This window comes from Neopsephotus bourkii, unplaced genomic scaffold, assembly GCF_033783945.1.
Source record: "Neopsephotus bourkii isolate Nb327-2 ecotype Australia unplaced genomic scaffold, CSIRO-AGI_Nbou_v1 NB_1767, whole genome shotgun sequence".
Taxonomy (NCBI): Eukaryota; Metazoa; Chordata; class Aves; order Psittaciformes; family Psittacidae; genus Neopsephotus; species Neopsephotus bourkii.
Genome location: NW_026902241.1, coordinates 8,774,414 through 8,791,435, shown reverse-complemented (window position 1 = coordinate 8,791,435; position 17,022 = coordinate 8,774,414). Strand labels below are relative to the sequence as shown.

The following is a 17,022-nucleotide window of genomic DNA, read 5'->3' as shown; positions in this document are numbered from 1 at the left end:
AGCTATCTTATCATTGGTATGATCACATAACTGTAGGAAAATTCTCATTAAAGGACACTAAATTCAGATCTAATAAAACGAAACACGGTGAGATTGCTGCCAAGAAGAGGTTAGCAGCAAGTGCCCATTGGGTTGAGAAATTACTGAGGAAATGGCAATTCAGTTAAAAACTGTTTTTAAGTTGTATACCCAAAACAAAGGTAAGCCCACATTATCCCTAAGGATATGCGCGAATGCATACAAGTTTCAAAAATGTATAACACTGCGTCCAGTGGCTGTTACGTAAGTGTCTAGTTGAACTGGCTTTTTTTTTTTTTGTTTTAATTATTAATCAATGAAAGATATTTCTTGCTGAGTTGTAAGGAACTTTAGTATCATCAGTATAAGAAATCCCACATATCCTTAAGGACTACTTTAAATAACGCAGGTAGTGTTTCCACAATGTACTGCCTATCATGAATGCATAAATGTTAGCAATAATAATTTCTGGTTCAGTGGCAATTCCATTCTGATGCTTGAGGTACTTGGAGATAAGAAAGATTCGGGCTGCTTCAAGAATCAAGCAATCTGGCAAAAAGTACATATTCAAATGAAAGTAATAGTTAAGCTAGCTAAATGTCTTTATAAAATATATGGGCTTGTATACATTTAAATGAGAAATAATAAAATAATTTAAATCTGAACTTTTTAATTTCAATTTTGATGACAGTTCTTGCAGAGAAAAAAGCTCAACAACTTTGAGATTTTTAACTTAGATACGATTGAAAATTTTGAGGTTTGTATAGCATTGAAGTAATTCTCATTAACATCTAAATGATGGCATTTTGTTATTTTATGATACTAGTTACAACACATACATCCCTGTTATTGACAAGTGTTGTAAATATATATGTTTAATTTAAGAATAACTGCAGATCATGGTTGCTTCTTACTAATAAATACATCTTATCATATCATTTTGGGGAGACTGAAGTCAAGAGGGTTGTTGAAAAAACTGGAAACAGCTACCAAGATGGCCAGGTCCTAGAAAACATTATTTACAAGAAGTTGAGGGAGGTTGCGTACTTTAGTAAAGATGACGCTAAGGGGCGGTGTAAGTACAATAGACATCTACATGATTGACAGTCAGAAGATGAAGGTGCCAAACTCTTCTTGATAACACCAGGCTAAACAGTTGTGGTCAGTGGCTACAAGTGCCAGCAAGAGAGGCTCTGGCTGGAGATCAGAAATAACTTCACCTAGTAGGCAGAGTAGCACTGAAGTAGGTCACCCACCAAGACTGTGAAGTCTTAATCTGTAGATATCCAAGACTTAGAAAAGTCATAGCTAACCTGATCTAGTTCATTAATATTCTCATGCTTTCTATTATATTCTGCTATGATGGAATAAGTCAGTAGGAATGAATGTGCAATACATTTAAGAAATGCTTTCAGAGTTTTTCTGAAACTTCACAGGAAATTTTTGAGAATGGCTTTTTTTTTTTTTTTGCCAAACTGTATGTATTTTTTTGAAATACTGAGTTTTAACCATCTCCAAATCAAAGGGTTCTCCTAAGCCACAGGCTTTAAAACTTCAAAGTTTTACAAGTTATTTAAGAACAGTACTTTTATGTAAGAAATACTAGAAGGTGGTATTTATCCTGTGATTGCTTAGCTTGGTTCTTTTTCAAATAAAAATTCTCAAGAAGTATCCAAACAAAACTCAAATCAAGGTTAGGGTAAAATTCAGATTATGCTTTAGTGGTTCAGAGAGGGAAATATTTCACAGTAATGTTGAATTTGTCACCAAAACAAGCATTACTACATACCAAGGTAATGGTATGCTTAGAAGAAATGCTTACTTATCAAGGGAGGAAATGTACTGTTAGGGCTTAGGACTGTCGTGGTTTAAACCCAGCCAGACAGCTCGTTCACTCACTCCCCCCCTTCTTGCCCTCCCCCTACTCCCAGAGGGAGGGAGAGGAGAGATAAGAACAGTTTAGTAACTAAGGTATAACACAAATCACTACTGCTACCACCAATAATAATGATAAAGGAAATAACAAGGGAAGAGAATACAACACCTCACCACCAGCCAACCGATAACTCGTCCGACCAAGCACTGACCGATATCTCCTCCAACCTCTCAGTCTCCTAGCCCTTCCAGGTAACTCTCCATTACCTCCTGGGCATGACGTGCTGTGGTATGGAATACCTCTTTGGTCAGTTTGGGTCAGGTGTTCTGTCTCTGCTTCCTCCCGGCTTCCCCTTCTCCCTGGCAGAGCATGAGACTCACAAAGTCCTTGGTCAGAGTAAACATCATTGTTATCAGCTCTGTTCCCAGGCTGAAAGTCAAAACGCAGCACTGCACCAGCTACCAAGAAGGAGAAAACCAACTGCTACTGCTGAACCCAGGATAAGGACCAAGGTGAATTTTACCACTGGTGATTCCAGAGGGAGAAAAATATCAAAAAGCCCATTAAAAAAAAATAAAATAAAAAAAAATCTTAAAGCTCCATAAAATTCAAGATCTAGTATTGTCTTGGAAGTAGAATTAGATCGGTAAAACACTGGGCCAAATCCCACACCAGATGAAGGAATTTGTCTCATTAGCTTCCTAAAGCTAGGCATCTAATCAAAGATAATTATCCAGGCTCCTTTTGCTGTCATTATAAAGGCATTTCAGAAGATAAATAACCTGTGCACCTCAGAGGACCCAAAGAGGGGATCTAAAAGCTTTCTGTCTCTTGCCACTGAGGACACAACAGGTGTATACATCCCAGTTAGACTACACAACTGAAGAAGTCTGGCTTTGTCTCCTGCTCAGTTACATGGCAACAGTGAACCTCAAATCTGAAACAGTTATGGAAAAAAACAAAGAAAACCCTGAAGTGCTTCTTGTGGTGAAGAACTTGTAAACAGTGATATTACTGAGGCTGCAATAAAGTCTCTTGTGTTCATGGTATCTTCAAGGAAGATGAATACAGACATGAACAAGTCTAGGACAGGCCTGTCTGTTGCAACATAAGCATGGAGAGATGATTAAGTATTGTCTATACTTCTGGTGTCCTCAACATGAAAAGGACATGGAACTGCTGGCACCAGTCCAGAGGAGGGCCATGAGGATGATCAGGGGACAGGAGCACCTCCTGTATGAACATAGGCTGAGAAAGTTGGGCTGTTCAGCCTGGAGAAGAGAAGGCTGTGTGAAGACCTCATAGCAGCTTTCCAGTATTTGAAGGGGGCCTAAAAGAATGCTGGGGAGGGACTCTTCATTAGGGACTGTAGTGATAGGACAAGGGGTAATGGATTCAACCTTAAACGGGGGAAGTTCAGGTTAGATTTAAGGATGAAGCTCGTTACTGTGAGGGTGGTGAGAGGCACTGGAACAGGTTGCCCAAGGAAGTTGTGAATGCTCCATCCCTGTTGGTGTTCAAGGCCATGCTAGACAGAGCCTTGGGTGACATGGTTTAGTGTGAGGTATCCCTGCCCATGTCAGGGGGGCTGGAGCTTGATGATCTTAGAGGTCCTTTCCAAACCTAATTATTCAATGTTTCTATGCTATATTATGCAGAAAATCAATTTTTAGTGTTGTGCCAGTTAACACCCCTATAACTTGCAGTCTTTATTCTGCACTATGCTCCAAGTGGTTGAGCTTGGGCACTAAAGGAGAGCTGAGTCAGTTCCAGCAGGGTCCCTGGCTTTCCTATTGGGTGGACTTGGCACCTTTGCATCCATTTAACAGAACTGTAGACTCCAGCATCTCTGCAGTGCAGCAATAGGTTACTCTCACACTTCGGGATCTTTTTCCTTTTAAAAAGTCTGAGTACCTTCTATAGAGTCAATTTTTGCAAAGTATATAATGGCAATGAACAATTTCAGGTTTTGTTTGTTTTTAGCCAATTTACTTCTGCTAATTTTTAAAACAGGGAAAAAATACTTTAGGACATTTTAAAATATTCTTTCTATACCAGAGGTATTATCTTAACCTTTGCTGTGATCTGAAGGATAGTTTGACATGGTCTACTTAGTGATTCCAGTTCTGCTGGACCAGGCAGCGCATCATGCCATTTTCATATCTGGTAAGTGGGCAGCTCATATTAGCATTACCCATCCCTGCCAATGAAGGAGGAAGAGCCTCCTCGCAAACACATGTTCGTGACCCCACTGCAGCCAGTAACACTGAGGAGGCACAGATATTTCAACAGTGGATCAGATCAGACAACTGAACTGGTTTAAAATTAACATTCTGGGGCTGTTTTGGCACCCATTTTTAACTTGGAGCAGTTCTCCAGTTTGGTTCATCCTGTGGCTGTACTTGCATCAACAGAGAGGAGGAAGGAAATGGTGGCCTGGAGATGGCAGAGTGAGGCCACAAGAGACAGCTTATGTCAGAACTAATGATACCCCTTTTTAAAGCCAAGATCTTTTTGTCTAAAATGCAACAAACCTCCACACAGCCTCCAAACACTCCACTGGCCCTGTAAGAAGCAGGTGGCATTCTCTCCACTTCTCCTTCCCATGGCTAACTTATTTCAGTTCCTGTTTTCCAGTATCTCTTGCAGTTGAACCTGTCTTGCAGGAGGTTAACTGGGCCAGGACAACCAGCTATATTTTGTTCTTCAGTGAAATCTGATGTTTCTGATGCATTGACATGACTCCAGAAGCCAAGACATTTTGAAGTCAGGTGTGCCAGGAGACACACAGTAACACTGAGAAAATCAGTCATGCTGTTTAAAGGATTTCTCTCAATTTTTCTGTTACGAGCCTAAGTGTTGCTATGTGATGGCTATAGCCTCGTGAATATCCTTTTCTGATTCTCTGATTCCTTCTTGTGATACATTTTTGAACCTTCTGAATTCCAGAGATGTGCCAAAAATTTGTCCCTAAAAGTCAAGGAACATATGGGTTTTGTGGTTTGTTTGTTTATTTGTTTGGATTTTCTAATTGTTATTATTGTTGTTATTTTTTGCTTTCTTAAGAGGAATGAAGGTAAGACACGAGTCACACATTTGAAGAGAAGATCTGAGGAATAGAAAGTGAGAGAGATGAGGAGAGAAATCAGGAGTGAAGGAAGGGGAGAATACATTGTAAGTGTGAAGCACATAGTAAAATCACAGTGCTAAATAAAGTAGTTTTCATTCCCCAAGATTAACAGCAGCGAGGCTCTGCTGTGCCTTTTGAAATGCTTCTTGATGGGCTTGCATTTGTCCATTTTGTAAGCAGCCCAACCTGAGCAAGCTGCCCTTGAAAAGCTCTTTGGAAGATGGTGGAAAGCTTCTATTGTCTGTAATGGAGGGAACCTTATTCAAAGTTTGTGTAGCAATTGTATTATTTGTTTGCCATATCTGAGTCATTCATCTACTTTCTTTATTTGGAGTTAAAGCAAAAGAACAACCAGTCTTTGCCAGTCTCCTAATGGGTAGTTGTTCTGTCCCACATCACTGCGTGATAAGATTGTATCAGAACATAAAACCAGATCCCAGTAACCTATTAGGACAAAGGTGTCGCATTTCAGTGAATGTACAGTGTATGATTCTCACACTATACTCTGCATGCTTTATGAATTTGAGATGGCTGCTTTTTGACATCAACAAGTTCACTGTTCAGAGATAGATGGTTCCTATAGGTTTTTTCACTGGTTCAAAAGAGTCAAACATCAGACTTCTTGTGAAGTAATGAATTTAAGATTTGTGTTGTGTGCTAAAGCACATTTCATTCTGTTAAAATAGTGATTACTGTTTCAGGTAGGCATTTTTACTTGGAAAGGCTTTTATAATGTCTTTTCCACAGGTGTGCATTGTGCCCCATAGTGTATGAAGGAGGACAGCAGAAGTTCTGTAGTGTTTTAATTAAGTATGTTTAAGTGTATGAATAAGCATTTGAAGTTCTATTCAATTGTATAGCTTACTTTATGATAGAATTAATTGTAAATTTTAATTTCTAGTTGATGAAAACCAGACAAAACAAACTGCCAATTTAGCATTGCACATATGGGAAATAGATTCTTGTTTTATGTGTGTTTGTGTTATAGTCAGTGTTGCTTATTTCTAGCTATACCTTCTGTTGAATTATAGGGTAATTTGGGGATTTGAAAGGATGTATTAAATTCACTGAAAAATGTCAAAGACTTTAATTGACATGGTAAGTTGGAGGTTATAGTTAGATTAATCAAACGTGGATAATGTTAATTCTGTATGAACTTTTTGTAATTAATTTCACATACTTGTTGGATGAGTAAGGACACATGTTCAAGATGTTGAAATTTCTTCCAGGTATTTGTTGAAGAATTGGTCAGGAAGACTCACCTCTGGTGCAGGCTGGCTTCGTGATGCAAGAAAGGGCATCATATTATTTTTGCTTAGTAGCTTAGATAAGAGAATTGGCAGTACAATTAAAAGGTGACACTTTATGTAGCTGAATTTGAATACAGGAAAGATCATCTAACATGTTGAAAATATCCAAATTATAGTGGGCTTGTAACAGCAATCAGTCCTAAAACAGAGATATTTTTATAGCCTATCTTCCTTACCTTTACCTAAGATGCTTTGACTGAACCTCAGTGCCTGTCTCCGGACTTGCACAGTCCTTGTGGTAAGCGGAGTCCTGTCGTTCATCCCCGTGTCATTTGACAGCTATTGGATGGAGGCCACTTTGCTTTGATCCCAAATGGGCTGCCTACAGATACAGCTCTACAGCTGAGCACTGCTGTGATACTTATGAATGTTTTCAAAGTAGCACTGAGAGCTCAGGTTTTATTGCTCCATGATGTCACAAGTCTTAGAGTAGATGCTAACATAGTAGTTTCGCTAGTACTATTCCCACATGTCTCTCAGTTTCTGGTGTTACGAAATCCTGATGCGAGTTTCTTTACTACATAAAGTTGAAGAGAAATGAGTTTAGGGCCTTGGGCCCTATTGTTCTAGGTGAATTAAAAAAATCATTATGTCGTTTTGTAAATACCAGATAGGCTTTAACTAACTGTTTTTGAGATTAAAATTATTTTCCATTAATGTTTTCAGTTTCACATTTCCTGTGTAGCTGTACTAGAGACAGAGAGAGGGGGTGTATCACATTTCAGACCTTTTTTCTTCTCTCTGCCTGTTTCTTCAGCTTCTATTTCAGAAATAGGCAGGGAGAGCTGTGTCTGTAATCTGGAGTTAAGTACTGTTATTACAGTAATTTAATGCAGTCTTGAAAGTTTGTCCAAATAGAAATACAGGCCCAACAAGAATGAAGCCAGTGCTAAAGAGTTCAAGAGTGACTACTGTTTTTTATTTATGAATCTCATTTTTGTGATGTCTAACATGCATACATGTTCATACAACCATACGCTTGATTTTCAGTGTGTGTTAGCTGGGTAATACATTTTGAAAACATCCCATATGCCATTTGCCCTGCTAGATGTAATGCCTACCAAGGTGAATTTGCATTTCCGATTGGTTTACTCTTTTTTGACATTATTCACAGTTAATCCGTTTCTGTAAACAATACTAGCAAATATGTGTGAGGCTTAAATTGAAATTTTGGCTGTAAGCACACAATAATGATCATTGTGTTTACTCTGAAAGAGCTCTCATGCAGTGCAGGGTGCTCCAGCACCATTTATAGAAGGACATTTGAAACAGAGATGCATCTAAACTGCAGTGCAGGTGCAAACCTTTAGGGTCCCAAGTTTACATGCTTACTTGTCAAAATTGGGAACCTCACTGGAGTGCGCTCTGGCTCTTTTCTGGCTAAAAGTAGCTGGATTTTCTTTGCTAGTGTTATGTGATGCCAGTAGGAAAGAATTAGAGAAAGAGTGCAATCTGTGCCCTCATTCTAATAGAGGGTCCAGGAAGTAGCTGGATTTTGTACATGCCCTGCAGCTAGACATAGCCAGAGTTCAAGGTTCTTAAAGGGTCATACAAAATAGTCTCAGATATAGAAGGAAGATATTAATTCAGGTCACTCAGCTGAACTAAATAGGATGCATTTTGTCTACTTAGTTTACTTTTGTACCTTGGTGTGCAGTTCTGTTAGCTATCTGAAGGGAAAAAAAAACCTAAAATTGATGCTTTCCTGCATAAAAGTTAGTAAGCCCCATTCTACACTTGTCTGTCTCAGGATTTCAACACCAAACAGTGGTCTGGCTTTTCTGCTTACTGCAGTGTCAGTTTGGTCTGTCAAGGATTATTAAAAGTAAAATGAGGGGGTTCAGTAAATGTTCCATGCGCTATTTCTCCAGTTGGGTAGATGGTATCTTTCAGAGCCTATCAAGGTAAATTTACCTATTAGCAGATTTCTAATGAATGCATTCCTGTTTAGTGTTGTTCATGGCTAATCTGAATAAACAATCAACATATGCTGTGCATAATGAAATTCTTCCATCCAATTTTGTATTGTGTAATGTTCCCTCAAGCTGGATATTCATAAATATTCATGCAGTAAAACTGTTCATACTTCAGTTCCCAAGTTGCATCCTTCTTTCTAGAAAACTTCTAGATCATTATAGGAGAACAATATGATGCAAGAAAGTAGAATTGTGTCCACAATCATCTTCAACCATGTTGGAGTAAAAGCTTATGTAATATAAAAGAGATTAGGGTTTGGGGTTCTTTGCCTTATGCTTCTAAGCCACCAAAATCCAGCAAGACCCATATACAGTATCAGTCAAGAAAGCAGAACTCTCAGTAACATCATTAAAAAGAAAAGCAGAAAAATGAAGCTGATGCTATTTTTGGTCTGTTTTCATCACACATTGCTAGACAACCTGATCTCTATCCTAGAAATAGTCCACAGACAACTGATACGTATGTGGCCAGTGATGCTGTTGCACATTTGTGTAAGTCTATAAGCAGCAAAGCACATATGGGAGCAGTCAATACAGTAGTTGTGAAACTTGCCAATCAGATGTTCAAGCACTAATGCAAGATGCTTTTGTGAGAGTTAAAACGTCTGTCATCTGTTGAAAAGTCAATCAAATCTTGTTATCTTGTCCTGGAGCTCTTATTTCTGCAGCAGTCCCAGTTCTCCCTGCACAAATAAGAATAAACCATATATCCTCATAGTGCTCCCTGTTTGATATCTCTGAAAGTAACACTACTTTATCATCATGTGACTAGTGGGTGTTTAGGAGGGATTGAGGAAGTACATTTTTAGGCAACTGCAGCAAGGAGACCACGTATGCACCAGCATGACACGTACAGAGATGGTTCGCCCTCTCAGTGCCACTAAGGATATGTTTTTAATCTCATCTACTGAAGTAGTCTGTTAGAGAGGAAAGTACATAAAACTTTCCATCTAAGCTATTTGCATCTCAGCAAAATATCAGTTTCAAGTCTACCAAGAACTTATGTTGATGCCCATTTTAAGAACCTTTGAAGCTGTTGATTGGAATCCACTAATTGGCATATCACCATGTTGAGCAAAGCTCATCTTTGCAAAGCAAGGCATTCTCCCGTTATTGCTTACACTTGCATTTGTACTAGTCACTTTTCAGTGTGTTGGGTAATGCTTTTAGCAGTTGGGTAATTCCTTTTAGCAATTAAGGAATTACATATATTAGCATATAAGTGGTACTACTCTGCCTTTGCCTGGACTCCTGATATCTTGAGGCTAAAAGTGCAAGATTAAAAAGATAGTGTAGGACTGTTACGTTGCTCTTTGGAGTAGAGAAGGCTGTGGCTGAGGAGACTGTGTCCTGCTGGTTTGTTGACCACAGTTAGACAAGATGTCTGACTTTACTTTCTTATTCCTTTACAGCAGTGATTTTGATTTGTAAAGTGGCTGAAAGGACCTGCACTTCCACTGAAAATTTGTCATAGTTCATGTGTGGAAAAGGTGGAAAATTACTGAAGCTTGTGATATGCAGGCAGGAGAAGGAAGAGGTGGGAGAAGGGAGAATAAGCACTTTCCTACTTACTTTCTTACATCCCTATCCAGCCAACGCTGCTGATGACTTACCACTGCTAGTGAGAAGAGATGCCAAGTCACTGCCTGTATTCCACAGTGGTGGCAGGGCAGCATACTAGGTTGGTGGCAAGTGTCGTGCTAAACTGGACAAGCTATTTAACTGGGTATGGCAGCTGGAAATACTGGGACCCACACCAGTACACTGGTCTGATGAGATCAAAACCCAGGCATTTCTTTGGACAAAGCCCTATTAAATCTTTTTAAAGAAACATCAATAAGAAAATAAGAAAAAATAACCTCCTCAATTGCTCATTGAGACAAAAGCCGCATGTAAATCTGTTCCAGCATTCAAAATCAGGAAACAGCAATTATTGAAAGAGTCATGTACCATCTAATCACCTGGGGGACAGTGCTGTTCCTTATTCTGCTCGTTGGTGTCTCTTGGAAACATCTGCTTTTGCTCCTAATTTTCTTTAATGAGAACATAAATGGTACTGTGTAATTCACCTTTTCTGTGGCGTTGCCTCTTGGGCCTCTATTGTGGGACTCTCATTTTCTCTTTCTCTGCATGCCGTGTTCTATTACTCTTCTTTGTTCTGCCTGTGGTGTCAGATGCTTCTGATGCTTCCTTACTTCACCGTGGATTTTTGTTTCTGGTTTTCTGATGAATTTATTCAGATGGAATAGATAATAGTGATTACATTTACAAGGAAGATAATATCAGCTTACATATTTTTGTTTTTAGAGTAATTGCTACATTTGCTCAAGGAGCAGAGTCATTGTGGGCTTGCTCATAAATTGTTGATTCACATAAAAAATAAAAAGGTCCATTTCAGAAATAGGGCCTGATGTGCTGTGAAATACAGTAATACAACATTTCTGTCAGTAATTTTATCTTCCAGTCTGTGGTCTGTGGTAGGCATCTTGGGCTGGAGTGTTCTTTCATGCAAACGATTAGCTCAAGCTATTGTGTTTCTTCAGAAATTGATGATTCATCTGGCACTGGCCACTGACGTCCTCTTTGCCTGGGTTCTGTGCAGGCTGTTTCACTGGCTCATATGAATTTCCTAAGTCTGAGTCCTTCAGTCTGTTACTACTTTTGGTATGGTCCACCTGTACACATGAGGAAGGGCCTTTGGCTTTCATTAGATGTTAATTGGGAATTCTCCATTTATCTTTTAAAACTTGGAACATAGCCTGTGTAATATCTAACTTCAGGTATTTTCTGATGGAGAGTTTGTCTTGAATCCTGGTTTGGGGCTTTTTTTCTTTCTTTCTAAGCTCTTATCCTGTTGAAGTAAACTTTATTTTGCTGTTAAGTTTGCTAGAAGTAGGAGCATCCATGGTTTTGTATTTATTTATTTTATGCTACAGTAAATATTGTTCTACCTTTAAAAAGTATATTTAAGTATATAGAGTATTACTGGTTGATGACAATGCATCATATGCTGCCTCCACCACTTTTGTTCTTTATTCTTAAACAGAGACATTTGGTGAATTTCTTCTTCCATCAAGTTCCTCAGCAGTTCAAAGTGCTCAGAGGGGAGCTGATACACAATTTACAGCCATGAATTTCTAAGTGCAAAGTGAATTTTTCATGTTGCAGGTTGATCTGACAGTTGTATGTTTATGAATAAAATGATGAATGTTATCATTTATTTTTTGGCTTGCACCTTCTTATTAGAGTCATTGTGAAGAGTGGATACTGTCTTACTGCTGAAAGCTTGAGTTAATGTTTTTGAAGCCTCTTCTTAATTGCTTTTCTGAAGCAAAGTTAAGTTCCATGTCTTGAAGCAAGTGGAACAGTAGTAGAATTTGCTCTTCAGATACCTATATGCTTTAGTTTTACATGCTTATGTTTTACACATTTTATTTCTGTATTTGTACTCCTGTGTACTTTTTTGCAACTTGGTTGCTTTTGCTTTTTACAGTTGGAAGATACTTTGCAATACCTCTTGCTCTAGTGCCCAGTAGGTGGAGAGCAATATCCTAGCACTGATGGTTAGATATCCTTCTGTATTTAATTCCTAATCATCTGGTTAAAGGGGAGTAAGAAAGCAAGGAGATCATGCCTATTTCCATGCCTGTGTCTTGGCAGGGATGCAAGAGACTTGTCCCCCTAGTATAGGCATGCTGTTCATGTTACAGTCTAACCTTCAGCATCAGAGCCTAGCTTTGCTCTGATTTTCACAATAAATTACCAATATATTGTAACTGATTTTTTTCCTTTCTGGGAGTAAAAACCAAAATTCTGGAAGTAAGAAGTGTACCTGATAGGTATTAAGTCATAGTTTGTGTAGTCTTCTTGAAAATTTATTGCAGAGCAGGTACATTTAATGGTGACCATGTGCCCTTGTACGTGAAAGCTACCTGTGTAATGGCATAGGAAGGTTGTTATAAATCTACTAGTACAAGTAGTGACAGGCAGTCATACACTGCTGATGACCACACAGAATGCGATATTATACACCTGCTTTGTATTCAAGCTGGGAAATCACCACCTCCCCTGCATTAACAAAGGTGTCAGTTGTCCAGGTGGGATTTTGGTGTATTTGTGATGGGGAGCTATCCTGAACTCATCTGATTGCCGTTTTTAAAGCTGAAGTGGCTTACACAGGTAGGAATGTATGTGGCTGCCAAAAGCCTGTGTCACTAAACCTGGCCTAACTTGTGTCAGGACAGCTCTTTGCCAGAGGGAGGGCAGGGCACAGGAGGAAGCAGCAACAATAGCTGTGCAGTGTGGCAGGGCAGGCAAGGGTGGAGAGGGAGGTCAGATCATCAGGTGAGTGCCTGGGGCCTTTGTGCCACTTAGGATATTACTGCTGCTAGGTCCTGAGGAGACATAAAACTTGGCTAGGCAGGCTTCATCAGCAAATACTTTTGACATTGACAGTTACACCAAAGAAACTGCTTCTTTTACCTGTTTATTAGTTTTCTTGTGGAAAGAGTTCTGGTACACCCATAGATATCTCAGGCTCTGCTGGGATGGTTGCCTCTGCTCCAGGGTCTTAAGCCAGGAACCAGCACGTCTGTAGTGGCAAACCGGTCCCAGGCTTGATGTGGCTTACACCAGGGCAGCACCTTGAAAGCAACTCCAAAAGATATACTTTTGTTGCAAATCAAGAGATTCAGAGAACCAAGAAGAAGAGAGCAGAAGGAGGCTCTTGGAAGAGAAAGGGATAAAGCAGACTGCCACTGTACTATACTTATCTTAGGCTGGGGGAGACAAAGCAGGTAGTAGCAGGCATGACCAGCCAACATAGCTCATGGCAGAGTCCAGATACGCAATTAAAGGAAAATGCCTGTTTCTCTCTTAGAGCAAATTGACTGGAGAGCTATAGTCATTTAACCTCTGAGAGTATTCTCAGGCTGCAGCGGTGTCAGCTCTCCCTGGACTTATTAATCTGAGTCATTAATAAGTCATCAGAGTCATTCGCTTTCCATATGTGGTTATGGGAGAAAGGCATGTCTGGGTGCTCCTTGGTAGTCAGAAAGGAAAGGCTGCCAAGGGCAAGGAGCCTGAGCTGTGTGCGGCAGGGAGAGAAAGCTTTTCAGTCTCTGGACCACACTGAGATTCATTAGTTTTTGAAGAAAAGCTGAAAAATGTGATTATGTGGGGGAGGTGGGGGTGCAGCTCTAAGTCTCCATGCTTACAGTGTAGTGAGCTGCTCAGAATTACAGCCTGTAAATAGATGTACATATTTAACCTCTTAGAAGGGCTGTAGCTCCCTGCTGTAGTACAGTAAGAACAGTAATAGTTCCCATTTAGATTGTGCTTTCTATTTTTAGAGCTGTGCCAGCATGAGGTATTTTAATGTAAAGCGGGCAGGTAGTCTAGGAAGAGGGTTTTAAGCTTTTCAGTTTCAGGGAGGGGGCAGTGTTATTTCGCATACTCCCCAGAATAAAAGGAGGTTCATAGTGTCTTTCAGCCTTCTCCTGGAAGAGACTTTCATGGGGGAGCTGATTTCTTCTCAGATCTGACCACCATAGCCCTCAGTAATTATAGTAGCACTGAAATTCCAAGCTAAAAACAGAAGTGCAGCATGTGCCTATTCCCCATGTGATTCGGAAACCAGGAAATTGAAAGAGCCTGACTGAGAAGGGAGGGAGTGCAAAGCAATAGACACGTCTAATATTTATCTCAGACCTGCTACGCCTGGGACGCAGGAGCTGTCATCTGCGGGAGCTGATTATGCATGCAGCCGAAGCAGAACCTGATTGGGTGTAGTAGGACCTAAGGCGAGGGGGAGAGAGAGTGAGGGGAGACTTCGGCTCGCCGCACTGAAATGTAAACAGTGGAAAGCGAGAAGGGAGTGTAACGCCTTTATGCTCTAAAGAGCTAGCAGCCGGTTGTGGGCTCCCATGGCTCCGGCAATGCACCTCTCCTGGTAGCTGTGCCCGGCTTGATGAGCAGAAGCAGATACTTTGGAGGATCTCCTGCCTGTGGATATAAATAGGGGGCATTCGGGATGCACTAGCTTTCTCCGGCTGCACCGCAGCTCCTTCGTGCTGCACGCCACAGCTGGGACAGGGCAATGGACATGAACATGAAGAAGTTCACAGTGCGTCGGTTCTTCTCGGTCTATCTCCGCAAGAAGTCTCGGTCCAAGAGCTCAAGCCTAAGTAGATTTGAGGTAAAATTTGCCTTAACTTTGTTAAATGTGTCAAGTACCATTAGGTGCTGGTAACAGAGACATAGGACAATGCCTGCATTTAGTGATGTGATAAACAGTTAAAGGTGATTTTTCCCTGGAGGTAGTGATGCTGGCACCTGATGTTCTTTGTTTCAGTGCAATTCCGTGCCTTTTCTTGGTGGCATTCAATACATTGCATAATACATTTAGTGTGTTGCTAAGGATCCTTTTATCAGCCTGCCAGGGAAGGAGTAAGCTGGTTCAGGACATCATGAAGTTGTAGAAAATAATTACAGATCCTCTTAAATTACAACAAATGGCACTAGACTTTGTAATAGCATCATGTTTTTGTCTTCCTTCTCTGCACACATACAATTCTTTCTGAGTGCCAGGTTTCCAATTAATTAATCAATTTGTTAATGCCTTTCATATATATATGATATGTTAGGGATTTTCTTGCTTGTTTGTCTGTAGGCTCTCACACTTGCACGGATTTCTGCATTTATCATATCTCCCATACATCCAAGTATTTATCTTCTTTTCATTTTGTGGTAAGGAGTTCTTCAGGGGTAGGAAACTGTCAAACCTGTAGTGATTTAGCAGTGTGGGGAGATGAAGGCAGTTCAAGTCAGAGGAATTAGCAGATAGGAATGTGTGAATGGGTTAGAACCAGGATTTCTGCCTCCCTTCCTTGAACCATTGTTCTTCAGCCCTATATTTGGAGCTGTGAATAGTCGGCAGGATGTGCGATCAATTGAATAGATGTCAGTTATATTTATGTTGTTCACTTTATCATTGCAGATGATCTGCAACCTCTGCATGAAATTAGAGGTAGATGGGGCCTGATTCCCCTCTGCCTCACATCTGTTTTGTGCCGGTGTACTTCAACTGACCTCTGAGGAGTTACTCTGATTTGCACCGGTATTCTCAGGTGGTGGATTAGTCTCACGCTGTGTGAATGCATTTAAAAATCTTATTCCCTTAGTGTCCTATTTAAAGTACTAGGTAATTGTTTGAACATAAAGTTCTTCATGTGTCATTGCTTAAACAGGACATGCAGAAAAGCAGAGTTTTTGGCTAGTGTATTTTGTTGGGTTTGTGTTTTATTTTTTGTTTTTGGTTTAGTTTGGTTTTTTTGGGGGGGCTTGGTTTTTGTTTGTTTGTTTTTCTTAACTCCTTAAAATCAATTTTCTTGAACATTATCATGCAGGGCACCTAATTCTGTTTCACTCAACCAATAGTCATGTACTAATTTAAAACAAACTAATTAATGAGAGTTGTTAAAGCTCCCTCCTTGCATCAGTCCTGTCTCTCTAGGGCTGAGGGGTGAGTCCTAAAAGGCTCTTCTTTCCCCATTGTGAACCCAGAATTGCAAAGGCTAAGCTGAAATAGATGTTCATTGCAACGCACTTAGAATTTGCTTACCTCTTGTTCCACCAGAGCCAACAGAAAGTAGACCTGGAATTTCATGAAGGAGTTCTGAGACAGATGAATGTCTTTGCAGGCTGCCACCATCAGGGCATAATGTTAGAAGGGCAGGTGATCTTGAGAGAGCAGAACCCTGCCAGACCTTGTAACTGTTATTTGATGGTGCCATAGTTTGGGAGAAACAAATTCCTCCACACTAACTATTTAACTTCCTAGGTGTTACAGTGTGAATGACCAGTACAACTCAGCATTTGTAACAGGGCAAACCCTCACTTCATTAAAAATAAGAAAAAAGAAAAGAAGTCTTTATAATCCCTTTGATCATCAATATCGTACTAGATTTACTGGACTTTTTCAGTATATATGAAGTAGTTTTCCTTTACACGAGTTATTTTGTAATGAGTTTTTTTCCCCTGATTTTAAATAGTTTACTCCAAGAAGTAGCCTAATATGTATCTTATTGAACATTTAAGTTCAGAGCATTTCATCCACTCTCCCTTGACTTGGCTATAATGACCAACTTTATGCAAAGTGACTCAGTATTATAATGCAACAGGGAACACGGGTTGTTCCAACCAGGAAGAAAAAATGATTCATAAGGTCTGTTCTGCTGTTTAAGTGTGAAAATCATCAGAGACGTTCCTGCTTACAGGGGAAAAACCAAACATGAACATCAAGCCTGCTCTGTGATTTCCATCCCTGAGTACTTCTGTATATAAATTTGTAATTGCAGCCTAATGCGTGCTTTTCTGCCAAACAGAAGGAAGCTGGTTGGTTGTTGGATTTTTAGAGGTCAGAATATTCTTCATCTTAACAGGTAGATAATTTAAAGAGGCAGTAAAAAGGCACAGGTTAGTACATCATGGAATGAGTAAAAATAAAATAAAGGGAACAAATTTGAGGAAAACACGTGGCATTGCTTTACTTGGTGTTAGGGACTGTAGTGATAGGACAAGGGGTAATGGGTTAAAACATAAGCAGGGGAAGTTTACATTGGATATAAGGAGGAAATTCTTTCCTGTTAGGGTGGTGAGGCACTGAAATGGGTTGCCTAAGGAGGTTGTGAATGTTCCATCCCTGGCAGTGTT

General features: G+C 39.9%; 1 protein-coding gene across 10 annotated transcripts in view; it reads left to right on the top strand.

Annotated features, from left to right (window-relative positions):
- The window catches only part of RPS6KA2 (ribosomal protein S6 kinase A2), a 285,765-nt gene that overhangs the window by 109,500 nt on the left and 159,243 nt on the right, over nucleotides 1–17,022 (top strand). Inside the window, exon 1 of one of the 10 annotated variants that reach the window (XM_061378500.1) lies at nucleotides 13,854–14,506. The exons of the other annotated variants lie outside the window; for them this stretch is intronic. Coding sequence (XP_061234484.1) covers nucleotides 14,408–14,506 — 99 coding nt within the window. The 5' untranslated portion in view covers nucleotides 13,854–14,407. Of the gene's footprint in view, nucleotides 1–13,853; nucleotides 14,507–17,022 lie in introns of those variants that run through there. 10 annotated transcript variants of the gene reach the window in all.